Source organism: Vipera berus, assembly GCF_964194415.1.
Source record: "Vipera berus genome assembly, chromosome: 10".
In the NCBI taxonomy this organism is placed as follows: domain Eukaryota; kingdom Metazoa; phylum Chordata; class Lepidosauria; order Squamata; family Viperidae; genus Vipera; species Vipera berus.
The window spans coordinates 9,413,312-9,427,385 of record NC_138213.1 but is presented as its reverse complement, the minus strand read 5'-3'; the positions used below and the strand labels follow the sequence as shown (position 1 = coordinate 9,427,385).

At 39.6% G+C, this 14,074-nt stretch overlaps 1 protein-coding gene across 3 annotated transcripts in view; it reads left to right on the top strand.

The window, feature by feature from the left end:
- The window catches only part of CEP89 (centrosomal protein 89), a 34,208-nt gene extending 20,134 nt beyond the window's left edge, over nucleotides 1–14,074 (top strand). The window contains exons 18-20 of one of the 3 annotated variants that reach the window (XM_081336095.1): nucleotides 4,533–4,702; nucleotides 10,919–11,079; nucleotides 12,610–14,074. In XM_081336095.1, coding sequence (XP_081192221.1) covers nucleotides 4,533–4,702; nucleotides 10,919–11,079; nucleotides 12,610–12,680 — 402 coding nt within the window. In that variant the 3' untranslated portion in view covers nucleotides 12,681–14,074. Of the gene's footprint in view, nucleotides 1–4,532; nucleotides 4,703–5,424; nucleotides 5,627–10,918 lie in introns of those variants that run through there. The other 2 variants (XM_081336094.1, XM_081336096.1) reach the window with 2 other exon arrangements.

Below are 14,074 nucleotides of genomic sequence, written 5' to 3'. Positions count from 1 at the left end.
AACAGAACTATCCTACTTTTTAGCAGCTCATCAGCTTCCTAGCCATATACAATGTAAGGATACATAGCCACCTACATAAAACTGCTCATTTTAATTTCGCAACACTACGCATCGATATACAAGTGATATCTAAACTTTATCAGAGAGGTCTATGTTGCCAGAAATAGTCTAGTTTATTTTTCAGACTGTAGCACATATCCAGCTATATTTTTATTCAACATTGGCTAAAGTCCCATCCAATTTGACAGAGCATGAAGAATTTAAAAATTGCAGTCCTTGATCTCTTCTGCCTCCTTTGCAGAGCAAGGGATAAATTCATAGCTACTTGCTTCGACAAAGCCATGAATCAAATTAAGGATGGCCCTAGTTTAACAAAGCAATTTTTCTCTTTTATCCCCCGTTGATGTAACAGTCTGGGGAGTAAGGGAAATAACTTCAGGCTGCTTTCTCAGGAGAAAGCATTTTTCTCACTAGCTTCTGGTCCATCTTGTGATTGAGTCAGAGGCAACCTTCAAAATATATTAAAAGGCTGCATTCAGAGACATCAGATGAAGAGCTCAATTTCTCCTGCTTGTGGTCAGCCAACACTAAGACAATATTGCATTTTCAAGATTCCAAACTTCTCCCGCATAAAGATTTTATCTTTCTAGATCATCTTTGTTCATTTTTGGTAAAGACTGTAGTCAGTTGAATGGAATGTTAAAAATATCAATTCCCAGACGGATGTCCTTTTTTACTTAATAGTCACATAAAAAAAACCCCCAATAGTGTGTAGACTTTTCGCTGTCCAAATCTCCTTTTGTGTTTTGGCATCAATTTCTAGAAGAACAGTCGCACATTCCCTGGCAGAGGCACTGACAAAAACCGTACACAAGACACACAGTCAGACTGGATGGCACAAGACTGACACAGACGATGCCCAGGGTCACTTTCTGAATCACTAATAAATAGATTCCAAGGGGCAAAGAACCGAAGTAAAAAAAACCCAGGAGCCACACCAGTATTCTGGGAACATGATTACAGAGCTTGGAGAAGACGTCTTGGTCCAGCTGGCTGGTGGAACTGACAGATTCTGAGTCAAGGCTGGGATCCGTATAATAATCTGAGAAGGTGTTTTGGCTCGGCGTCCGGGTGGAATCCCTCTGCACCTCCATGATGGTTATCACCAGGCAGTTTGATGACCCGTGTGAAGGACTGGTTGGACCTAGTAGGTTCTTTGGTGTCAGGAGAACTTCCTTGCCCTCTGAACTCCATGTTGACTTGTCTTTGGTTACCAGCCTGGACAAGATATTCAAATCATCAGGGAGGGCTTCTACTTCTTCTTCCTGTAGCTCTGTTTCATGGCGGCAGAAAGGGCAGCTAATACGAAGACAGCCGCTTCCTACCTGGAGGATTTTGGTTAGGCATTTTGCACACACTCTGTGGAGGCAATCCAGGAGTTTGGGCTTGCGACTCTGGAGGTTGAACCTCTGGTAACAGATTTTGCACTCCAGCTCGTCGTTCGGCACTTTTTCTACCCCGTCGGTTTGCAGATCATTCATCTTCCCGGGAGGCACGCTGTCAAAAAGAGAACAGCGATAAGTTTTCTTACTCTTTCGATCATGCCTTGTTCACAGTGGTGTATATTTCTGTGGTTGCAATTTTTTTTTAGTGGAAAAAAGGGATAAGATAAAAACGATTAAATCAATTCACATTTCTCATTATGAATGTGTTACATTTAATTTCATATAAGTTTATAAAGTTATTTTTTTTTAACCTCATGCATCTTATAATCTCCTGGATGTTGTTTTTCCAGGATGGAACGTATTCAACCTTTTATTGAATATTTGAGCAATATTTACAACTTTTGCTCAGATTATCTTCTGATATCATTTTCTTCAAAGCACAATTGTAATTTATTTAACTCGGAAGTCGAGGAAAAACTAGTCTTCCTGTCGTTTCCTAAGCCAAAATATTGAGGCACGTAGAATGCCACAATATTGGTCCTTTCACAGTTGTATTATTTACTCTACAGTAATGGCAGTAATTTTCCAGGTTTTCAGATAGGACCGGAAAAAACCTCTAGCTGGAAATGGGAATTGAAGAATAGCTTCAGTTCGGGAAGTTGAAGTACACACAACTGAAAGTTCTCCAGGTTGAGAAAGACTGAACTAGGGTAATAATCTGTGTAATGCCAAAAAGTGATCACTGTGGGAGTTCCTCAGATTATATCCTTACATGACACTGAGAAGTCAGAGAGAGAGATGAGCCCAATATGAGCTGATGAATGTTATGAGTGGCAAACATTTGACCTTCCATTTTATCTGCTATCTCAGAAACATTCATTGGAACATTACATTCTCTTCTGCCCTCCTTCCGCCATTGTTTGGGTGACCTCGTATAGTATCTGCACTAGATTAAGGTTAAAGTCCTGCATGCATTTAAAACAATGCTAACAGAATAAGCTATTTTTACCCAAACAAGTATTTTTACTGGAATAATAATAATAATAATAATAATGATGATGATGATGATGAAGAAGAAGAAGGAAGAAGAAGAAGAAGAAGAAGAAGAAGAAGAAGAAGAAGAAGAAGAAGAAGAAGAAGAAGAAGAAGAAGAAGAAGAAGAAGAAGAAGAAGAAGAAGTTGGAAGGGACCTTGGAGGTCTTCCAGTCCAACCCCCTGCTCAGTCAGGAAACCCTACACTATTTCAGGCAAATGGCTGTCCAGTCTCTTGTTAAAAACTTCCAGTGTTGGAGCATTCACCGCTTCTAGAGGCAGGTGGTTCCACTGGTTAATTGTTCTAACGGTCAGGAAGTTTCTCCTTAGTTCTAGGTTGCTTCTCTCCTTGACTAGTTTCCATCCGTTGCCTCTTGTCCTAACCCTAACCCTAGCCCTAATATCTAGTAAAAGAGAAAAAGAAAAGAAACAAAGCTCCTCATTTATCTCATTAACAGCTAAAAAGTCCCCATAGACACCACTAGCGTTCAGGAAGTTCACTTGAGCAGTGGAACTCTATGCGTCAAGCTATTCCTGGATCAGCTATTTTACAGCCCGAAGAGGCTTCAGAATAGAATCAAGTGTGATCCAGACTCGCAGTCTGACTAAAATCGCATAGAATCTAGCTTTTTAATCCAGATTAGATTAAACAACAAGAGTAAAACAATGTATATCACAACCGGCTACAATAAATAAATGAATAAATAGAAAAGCTCCTAAATAAAGGATGCATCTTATGGGCTGACTTAAAGTAGATGGGCCAGTATGATCTAACCAGATTTACAAATGCTTACTCTCATCACTTCTGAACATGGAAGAGGTACTGCTGGATCAAACTATTCCATCTGGTCCTGTCTTGGCTATCTTGTCTTTTGCATGGGAACGTTAGTGATGGAGTGTCTTGGAGTAAATATATATCAAGCGGTGAGCATATCCCCACAAAATTCAAACATCGCCCCCACCCCAAAGCCCAAATGACAACTACTGTCACATTCTTTAATAAGCAAGATCTTAATATTTCTGAGCGCTAGATTCCTACGATAAGGTTTCAAATGGGCAACCCATCCAAATGCTATTGTAATCTGCTTCAATACTTATGTGTCAACTCGTTTATGAAATTTTACAGGCTACATTATTCAACGTTAACTTCATTTTTGTGTTATTCATGAAAAAATCACTGCAAAAAGCTGACTCTCCATCTGTAGGCTTGAAGCAGGAATTTAGCCTTCACCATCAGAGTAGTTGTTAACCAGGCAGGGAAATACTTGTTATAAGAAATGTATCTTTCCTTTCAGACTCTAATTAAGCATTCTATAATTTTGATTATTCAGAGATAAAATTCAGTCTAATGCCATCTTTGTCCCAAAATAGCTTAAAAAGCTCCATTTGCATGTCAGGCTTTTTCTAAAAAAAAGGAAAAAAAGGCATATTAAGTGAGAGAGAGGAAAAAAGAGTTACATTCCAGTATTCTAGAGAGAAAACAAATAAATAACCATTACAGTAACAGAAGCATCAACTGCAAAGCTAAGGTTATTTCTTTTTTCCCCCCTTCTTGTGCTGAAATTAAAGGACAAATCACCCATAATGTACAGTCGCATCTCTTTTATCGTTACCTGGACATTTGATCATTAAAACCTGACTGTTGACCTTGTAGAGAGGCAGGTGCGTTTAGAGTCTAGCTGTTCATCGCATGTCTAGTCAAACCAACAATTGGGCTTTGAAGCTATTTTAGAACTGCCTTTCTAGGAGAAAAACCTAGGATGAAACCAGTTAGTCTGCCCAGGCAGTGACATCTTTGTCGTCTTCATTAGCAAGCTGCATGTAGTAAAAAAAAATGCTCGGAGAAGAATGACTTGAGCATCTTTCTTCGATTCAACCTACCCGATTTGTTCTCCGAACTGGGCATCTTGTGACTCCGGATGAAGCAGCCATGAAAAGGAACCATCTTCTTCACACACCCCCTTCCCCCCCACCCCCCCACCCCGGTTACGATCCAGCTATGCCCCTGCAGCCCAGAGCCGTGCTTTTAACTGGATTCTGCTCCAACTCTCACAGGTGTATAAAAAGACCGCTGCAGGCAAGCTTGGGGACATTAACCTCAAAGTGACAGAGCAAGAGAAGGAATTTGCGGGGAAGACTGCTCAGTACCAGCGAGAGATGAAACACCTCCAGCGGCTGCTGCAAGAGAAGCAGGAGTCCCTCGATGAAGCGCTGCAGCAGAAGAGGTAAGTTAATCCAAGCCTCCTTCCACAAACAAATTGCATCCAACTGGTTAAAAGGGGCTAGGAGGGGCGGCGGGGGGGGGGGGAGAAAGAGAATGCAGAACTTCCTGTAAGAGCCCCATCTGGTGTACTCTGTCTGCATTGGCTCTTCTTCTCTCCGCTGGATTAAAAATACCACTCCCCTCCCCACTTTCCCTCCCCCTCCCTCCCTGCCTCCCCCCTCAGCCTAGGAAACCTTGAAGGAAGTAATGGATTGCGAGGGCTGACAGCCAGCCTTCTTCTGGAAGAGGCGCAAGGTGGACAGGAGCAATTAACTTTTTTTTTTTTGAGACTCAGTTTTCAGTCCTTCTCTCCAGAGTGAATCAGTTGGTCGTATGCTGGCTGATTTTATAGAGGGGTTTTCATTTTTTTTTCTCCCCCCCCCCCAGCAAGGACTGATCAGTCTCAGACGGTCAGTTCTCTTATAAACCAACCAGAGAGGTCGGTTAACAATGCTTAGCAAAATGTTTCCTGAGTGGGGAGGAATCCCATAGGGAGACAGGTAATGGAGCCAAGAATTTGGCAGCTCTTGGCTGAAGGAGCGTTAGACTAATTCATAAGGTGCGAAGCTTTCCCCCCTCGCCCCCACCGTGGGTAGCAGCCAGGAAGGTTGTCCGAGAAGGTTTTGATGACTAATTATTTTTGAGCAACCCAGGACATGGCTAATGAAGCAGTTTTCCTTGCAGATCATCTACCGACTATTGTTAGATAAAATAATGGAAGTCACAGTTCAAGCTGTGTGCCATCTGTGTCTGTAATAACTACTGGCCTATTATAGGATGAATTGCATGGTGAGACCACTGCTGATTTCTTTACAAAGTGTGCACCCAATCTATGAAACCACCTGTGCCACAATGAATGATGTATCACCTCCTTGTTTGGTATGTGCCTTATAGTGGGCCGGGGGGGGAGGGGGAAGAGGTGCACCAGATGTGTTCAATGCCCCCAACACGCAGCAGATACAAATGCCAGCCTCTTACAAGGTCTTTTAAAAGAATAAAAACCATCTTCTCCCATCTTTTCTGCCTGGTGAAATGGATTATAATTAATTAATCCTTCTGTAAATGCTCTGGTGGCCATCTAAGATATGGTGATTTTTTTAAAAAAAATAAATAAAAAGTAACATAGCAAAAAAGTTCAAACAGAAGACCTTTCCCCTGGAATGGGACTGGTCTGTGTCCACTCAGCCAACTTCGACGGCACCTAAATATGCAACTTAGAGCCTCTTCTTCACCTTAAGGCTCCTTTTGACTTAGAAATCAGCCTGAGTCCTTTTCAGCCTTCCAAGACACTCTAGACAAAAGTAGATGCTAGGTGTTTATAATCCCTTCAGAGTCTAAGGGTTGGGGTTGTGGGTTGTTTTTTTTTTTGGGGGGGGGGATAATAGTGACAAATGTCAGTGTGACTGTGAGCAAGATTTTCTTTAGAATGCAGTTGGAGTCAGAATTCAGCAAAGAAGATGGTCCTACAGTATGTCGGCTGTAAGAAAACTTAAGATTTTTCTTAATACAAATACCATTTTATAGTTCAAGCCTGCTCTTTCTGCAAACCGTCGAGAGGCTTAGGTCATGCTGCATTTTATCCATACCTTAGTTATGTTCAGACTGTAATAGTCTCATGCGTCCTGCAAGTAGTTATCCTATTTTTATTTTTATTTTCCAAAATGGGCAGGAATGCAGGGGGTTGCATTTCTGCTGCTTGTTTTTTTCTGACTTCTTCTGACTTTATTACTCCAGGCAGTTTATACTACCGTCTGCTTCTTCAATTCAGTTCCATATCTGAAAGATCACCTCCGGTGTGAATATGCCCAGTAACCACATTCCTTTTTAAAGGTCCTTTTTTCACGGATCATTGCCAAGATGCCTCTCTAGCAGAGTTACCCAAGATGGGGCAGTTAAGGAATTCACCCTTTCTAAGAAGAGCAACATTTTTAGTGTTTTCCACTGCAGAGCATGAAGTATGTCCAAAGGAAGATGCCATCCAGCGGTGCAGTCGATATATAGTTTTAAATGTTTTAAATTTTAGGCCAGTTTTATTGAACAGCTTGAGTGCATGAGACAGAAGAATAATTAGCATTATCTTTATTAGCTCTTTTTACCTGCTCTGCAGCCAGAAATGCTACAAGAATAAGGTACATATAATCATTAAAATCAAAACAGGTACTGCCTCCAGGCCAATAACCTAAAAAAAAACACCAAACGCATTGTTAAAAAGTTTTTTTTAAAAAAGATTGTTGAAAAAAAAGGAGAAGACAAAATCCAGATACTGATTTTTAAACTTAAACAGTATTAAATAATGACCAGCTGGTGAGTGTAAGGGGAGGGCTGATGGAATAGCCACGTTTTCGACTTCTCTCCCTCTGATGCAACCTGGTAAAATGGATTATAATGAATTAATCATTCTGTAAATGGTCTGGTTAAACATCGAACTATGAAGACTTTTTTTTTAAAGCGATATACAAAAAAGATTGTATGTCAACATGGTCAAAAGACTTTACTGAAGCCAGATTCCTTCAGTGTTGGATTGAGTTCTGCTTGCAGTTCTTCTGAAATGTGAAATTTGTTTAAGTAGGAAATCTTATCAAGCAACAAAAATAGATTTCTCGAATCTCAGGTCAGCTATGTGACTTTTGATCTATAAGAGCCTTCCACCACCATTACCCTTGTTCGAAGAATAACAAAATCAAGGGATTATTGATTAGTGGTACGGTTGTTCTTAAGCATCTGTAGCTTGGCAACGAGAATCAGGAGTGCTGGCCTAATTTATAATGCTGTTGTTGATTTGTTCCCACCAGCGTGCTTAAGGACAACATTTGTTGTCTGGGAAATTGTTCCCAACAGATAGAAATTTCAGCAACACATTAAAGCTAATGTCAGGGAACAAACAGACAGTCTTAACCCTCTACCTTTTTTCGATTGTGTGTGTGTGTGTGTGTGTGTGTGTGTAGAATACGTAATTGTATGTCTAAAGAAGAAAGGATGCGTGCGTGTTTGTGTAACTCTCCTAAAACCAATAAGTGTTAATATTAAGTGAACATTCAACAGAACAAGCAATAAAGTTGATTGTACCATTTTAAAGGTGCATCTCCAGCTTTGCAAGAAGATTTTTGATTGGCTTCCTTGGGTTCATATCATATGCTCTTTGGAAAAAATTAGTTGTTGAGATTACATGGGGAAAAAATGGAACTGAGTTTGTAAATCAGGACACCAATATGGACATCAATTTAAAATAAAATGAAATAATTTTTTTAAAAAATTACTGGGATACCTCATTTGTCCCCTAAAAACACAGGATCTAAAACAGAATTTGACAATTTTTAAAGTACTGTTATCGTTAGAATGTGCCTGGACAACTGTGATATAAAATTTATTTAGTCTACCAGGAAACCTCCAAGTAGAGACATATGAATGCAACAGGATCATTATAAAATTGATAGTATAACAGTATCCTGTCTGAATAACAGCATATTGATCACGTACTGTACCATTGATATGGCACAGTGGTAAGAATATGGTATTGCAAATTAATTCTGACCACATTCAGAACTTTGATCCTGACTGGCTCATGGTTGACTCAGCCTTTCATCCTTACGAGATTGGTAAAATGAGGACCCAGATTGTTGGGGGCAATCATGCTGACTCTGTAGACCACTTAAACAGGGCAGTAAAGCACTATGAAGTGGTATATAAGTCTAAGTGCTATTGCTGTTGCCTTCTTATTATGACCGATCTTGAATGTTGGTCTTGACTGATTCTCCTCGCTGTGAGGAGAAGATGCAAGGCTGAAGACAAAGAATGAAAACAAACTAAGATGGAAGCCTTGTCGTTTCTTCAAGGCTACGGAGAAATTTTAGCCAGGCTTTGCTTTAGGTTTCCATTTTTAAAGCAAAAAAGAGATCTTATCATATGTCCTATCTGTACAGTAAATCAATATCTTATTATTTGGTGTCTTACAAACTCATTGGCTTGGAGGAATCTCAAGAACTGCCAAGTGAATGGGAATAAATGACAACTTTATAGTTTGTCTGTAAAGTCTTCAATCTTGAATGAAAATTTCTAATAGGTTCAAGGGAGCTGAGGCCTCTGGGAAGTAAGTCAATTTTAGCCAGTAGGTGGTTTTGACTATCCAACCCTCATTGTGGACTCTGCCACCAGGTGAAAGGCAGCTTTGGAAACACAGTGAGGGACACCAAGATAGCCCTCAAAGATTTGGACTGATTTGCCTTCAAGAAGAACAAGTCCTTGCATACATAAAGCCTAAGCTCCCTATAACGGACAAGTAACTGTCTTGCCCTAAAACCCCCAATTTTCTTAGGAGGAAAATGCAACCTATGAAATTATAAAGTAGTTATTTACCTTACTTGTAGGCTAAGCTAAATTAACTGGGAGAGCGAGCAGAATTTAATATTACTGAAACCTACTTAGACTTCTGATCCACTTGTAAATGCAATCTTTGCACCCAGGAAAGGTTAGATGATTAATTTACGTAATTATCCCTGCTATGTTTTCAGCCCTTTACAACTAGGTTAAAATTTGCAAATCAGGGCCAGCCTGAACAGCACATACACTGCACTCTTTGAACGCTACATGGGTAAAGATTGAACTAGGACAAGACAGTGCAACATTTACATGCTGGGAGAGGGCTAAGATTTTTGAGGACTGCAGGCACGATTGCTTAAAAGATTTATTGGTGCGGAGACGGATTTCAAGAGCAAAAGATTATTGCAGATCTGTTCTCATCAGCAGTAACATAATCTATCTAATTAGGGCTGATTGAACATGGAGAAGTCTGACACCCAAGAGAAAGCCAGAGAATCTGGGCACCGAATCATTTACAGCAAATTTTTCAACCTACTTCAAAAGAATGCACATAACAGCAAAAATCCTGTTTGAGATTTCGTATTTTTTCTCTTAGGGCTGTGGGGAGTTTGATGCAATTCTGTTTAAAAATCTTAAAAAGTTTAAATTCAAACCAATAATTTAAGCATTAGTGAGCAGAAGAGGCTTTTAGGAGCCACATGTTGTTCTCTACCACCCTATTAAGATGTTTTTTTTCTTCTTCTATGATGTCTTCTATGACAGGGGTCCCCAGCCTGGCTGGGGAAATCTGTGAGTTGAAGTCCACAATTCTTAAAGGTTGGGGACCCCTGTTCTATGAAGTCTTTTTTTAGTCCCTGACTTACAACCTTTCACTTAGTGACTGTTTGAAGTTATAACAGCACTTAAAAAAGTGAGTTATGACCGGTTTTAATACTCATGAAAATTGCGGCATCCCATGGTTATGCGATCAAAACTCGGGCGCTTGGCAACTGACATGCACTTATGACCGTTGCACTGTCCCAGGATCACTATTTGTAACCTTCCCAATCATCTTCCAACAAGTAAAGTCAAGGGGGGGGGAAGCCAAATTCACTTAGTGACCTTATGATTCCCTTAACAAGTGCTGTGATTCATTTAACAATGGTGGCAAAAAAGGATTGTAAATTAGGGCAAAACTCACTTAACAATTCTCTTAGCTTAGCAATGGAAATTTTGGGCTTTAGCAAGGATTCTCTTATATTCCTTAAAAAAAAAAAAAGAGAGAGAGAGAGAGAGAGAGAGAGAGAGAGAGAGAGAGAGAGAGAGAGAGAGAGAGAGACTGCATCAATGAATTTTGCTAATCCCATTTACAATGGGAATTTTAACAATAAAAATTCCTACTGTCTTTGAGACAATATAGCTCATCTTCTCCCAAATTGGTCTCCAGATTTGTTGTGCTGCAAATCCCATAATTCAATGCATTTGGACGTCACAAGTTGCAAACCGGGTGTGCCTCAAGACAGGTGCTACATCTACAAAATGGGTCATTAAAAAAAACTGTACAGAGAATGCTTAACTCTTGCTCATGCATCGATCCGTGATGTTATTAATAAGAAAAAGGAAAGTTAAGGTAATTCTTTGTGATGTTTTCTTAGCTGCAGGTAAGAGGTGAGGATATGAGAACATTTTATTGAACATTAGAGATCCCTAATCATTCTTGTTCAGAGCACACGGTGTTCCTTCACCATCGGGCAAGATACTAAAATTAATGTAATTGTTCTGACTAAACTGATGGATCGCTCACCTCCAAGGTGCCGCTTAAACATGGAGGGAGACAAGCAGGCAAACTTAGTCCATCCTTTTTCTTTTTCTTTGTTCTCAGAGAAATGGAAAGTGAACTTGAAATAATTTGGGAATCAACCACCAAAGAAAACAGGAGGATGAAGGAACTCTTGCATAAATCTCTGGAGAAGAACGTGCAGAATTCGGTCAACGTCACTCATGAATCGCAGTTAACTGACATTTCTCAGAAAGTCCTGCTGGGTAAATACGGTTTTAGCTACTGTGATGTAGAGGTGTCCTCACCCCCTCACGCTCCAATTGAAGAAGAACCTTAATATTAAGGAAGTGGATGTCTCTGCTTCCTCCAAGGCAAAACAGAAGTGAAAGAAGCAAACATAAAGAACAGACTGGTAACCTAGTCAGGAGCCAAGTATGATTGACCAGTTGGGTTGAGAGATCTCCACGGCTGTGATTTGCATTGTATGTTAAGGGATATTGTCTCAAGACCTGTCTAAGCCCTGAGAAGCATCTTTCATTCTGAAAAGCACGTTTCTTGCCTTTACAGTTACCAAGAATATATAGTGGCACCTTGGTACTCATCGTTAATTGGTATCGGGAGGGGCGATGAGTACCAAAATTATTCCTTATTCCCATAAGGAATAATTTATTGAGTCATAAGGCTGCCAACACCGACAATGTCTAGCTTGTGTGTTGAGTACCAAGCAGATGATGAGTACCGGGACAAAATGTTCATGTCAAGATGTGCTGAGTACCAAATTCAAAGCAGTTGAGTACCAAGGTACCACTGTATAGATTCAGTGCTTCCAAAACGGAGAGATCTCTGCATAAAGCTTGATTGATTGATAGGCAAGGCGGATATTGCTTCCAGCATCAGCTCTGCCTTTCTTAGGGTTTCCGCTTGGATGTTTTCCCTATCCGCAATTCTGAGAACACCTTCCCAGAAGAAGCCTCATTAAATGTAGTATTTAATGGAAGCCAGAGTTGAACGGTGTTGTCAGTAAGACATTTAGATGCTTAAACCAAAGAAAAATGGAACTTATTTGAATCGACTTTACATAACTCTTTTGCACTATTTATTAAGCAAATTTGGGAGCTGAAATGGCTGAACTGAGCCTTGATTTAGCTGAACTTTTATAAAGATATGGACAAAAAAGAGAAGAATACACAAATTCTAGTCCTTTACTGAAGAGCTGAATAGAAATTCTTGTTTTTTAAAGTTATATGTCATTTCAGTTGGAGACAAAATTTAGTTGATTTCCCCCCCCCTTTTTTTATATAAAGTATTGCTTGGAAATAAAGAATTGAAAAGTATAAGCAATATATAAGCGATATAAAGAAAGAACATATAACTGTAGAGCGATATAAGTAATTAGGAAAGAAGAATACTTTGTAATTGAAAATATGTAGAACCTAAATTATAAATTATGGTTCTTCGTATGTCATGGGTGGATTCTGGAGGCAACAGCCTTGATAGTTTGAATGTATGTAGCTAGGTCATTAAATTTCCACCAGACTTGTTACATTTCAGGGAGTCTCTTAACACAAGACAGCAAGGCAGTTAGTAAGATAACAGAAAAAAGTTGAGAATATCCATATTTTACAAATGCACAATTACTTAGCAAAGCCAGATATATATTTTTTTATCAATATTGATAAACTGTTGAAAGCAAGATCTCATTCCCTGTCTTTTGTAAATCATCCAAATGTCTAAGCTAGTAATTCCAGGTTGGCCTTCTTTCTAGCCTTTTGTAACATATCTGTGTCTTTCAGATTTTCCAAATAATCAACCGTTATCCAATCATGACAAAAAAAACCCAAAAAACAAAATCAGGGTTAAGTAGGGACTGAAAGGTTTACTAAATCCTCTATGCTCCAGCTGCATTCCTTTGGTGGACCACCATCTTTCCTTCTGACAGGTGGGGATGCCCTCCTTGTAACAGCAGCAGAAACCAACCTGCAGCAAGTTGCTGGGACCAGGTGGACAGTGTCATTTCTTTTCCTTCCCTTCCTTCTTTCCTACAACTCAGCAGCCCTTCCTTCTTTCTTTCTTTCTTTCTTTCTTTCTTTCTTTCTTTCTTTCTTTCTTTCTTTCTTTCTTTCTTTCTTTCTTTCTTTCTTTCTTTCTTTCTTTCTTTCTTTCTTTCTTTCTTTCTTTCTTTCTTTCTTTCTTTCTTTCTTTCTTTCTTTCTTTCTTTCTTTCTTTCTTTCTTTCTTTTACGGTCTGGCACCAAGTGGGGTGGAACACCTCGGAGCAGAAAAAGTTCTGCATCTGTGCTTTAGCTGGTTCTTATCAAACATTTTCAAAAAAAGATGCTTTTACATTCACTCCACCTCGCCAGTAAGGACCGTGACTTTGAAGGTCCTGCATTGGACGTTTCTGCAGACCAAAGCAAGTGCTGCATCGTAAGCTCCCCTTTGGCAGAAGAGTCGCTTCTAAAGCTATTCCAGGGCTTTTGATGTCACGTTCAGAGTACTATCCAAGGTGCTGGCTGGATTCAGACTTTGTGAAAGCCATAACTTGTTGAGAACAATTTTTCCCATAGTTTTTAGCTTATTTCTTTGGTTTGTCTGGCCGAGCCGCTTTTGTGAGCGCCTTGGAATATGCCGAACTCTTCTTTAGAGTTTCCACAGAGGTGTCCACTGTCGGGGTCTGTGTATAAACCCAGATTGTGTTTACCTGTGCATAAGCACAGAGTTGTATTCTTTTTCATTGTTTACCTTATTGCTCTATTATCTGAATTCTGTTTCCACTCTTCATTTCTTCCTTTTTATTCTTGTAAGCTGCCTAGCATAGCCCCACGACGAAATGGGTGGCAAATAAATTTAAGAAATAAATTAATAAACCCAGTCAGGTATGTCCTTTTAAGCCCCCCCCCCCCTTTATTAGCATACGTAATTCTGAACAATTACTTGTAATACCCTGGAGCCGGGTCCACTTCAAAGCATATAACTGTGTGAATGCTGTCTTTTGTCATTCAAGCCACAGTAATAAATACGTGTCTCTCATGGCAGTTGAAACATAAAAGTGGTTTGAGGGAGATTTTTACACTTATCTGCTGTCTACTATACCCCTCTCTCCCTCCCCCTGTGTTTTTAATTTATCCAAGTGATTGGTTGGATAAATGTGTAATTTTATAAATGCTGACAGTTGTGTACTATTTACAGCTTTGTTTGTTTCCCAATTATGTATTTTCCCCCCTGCTTTTTATAATAATAAAATACTTATTTTAAAGGG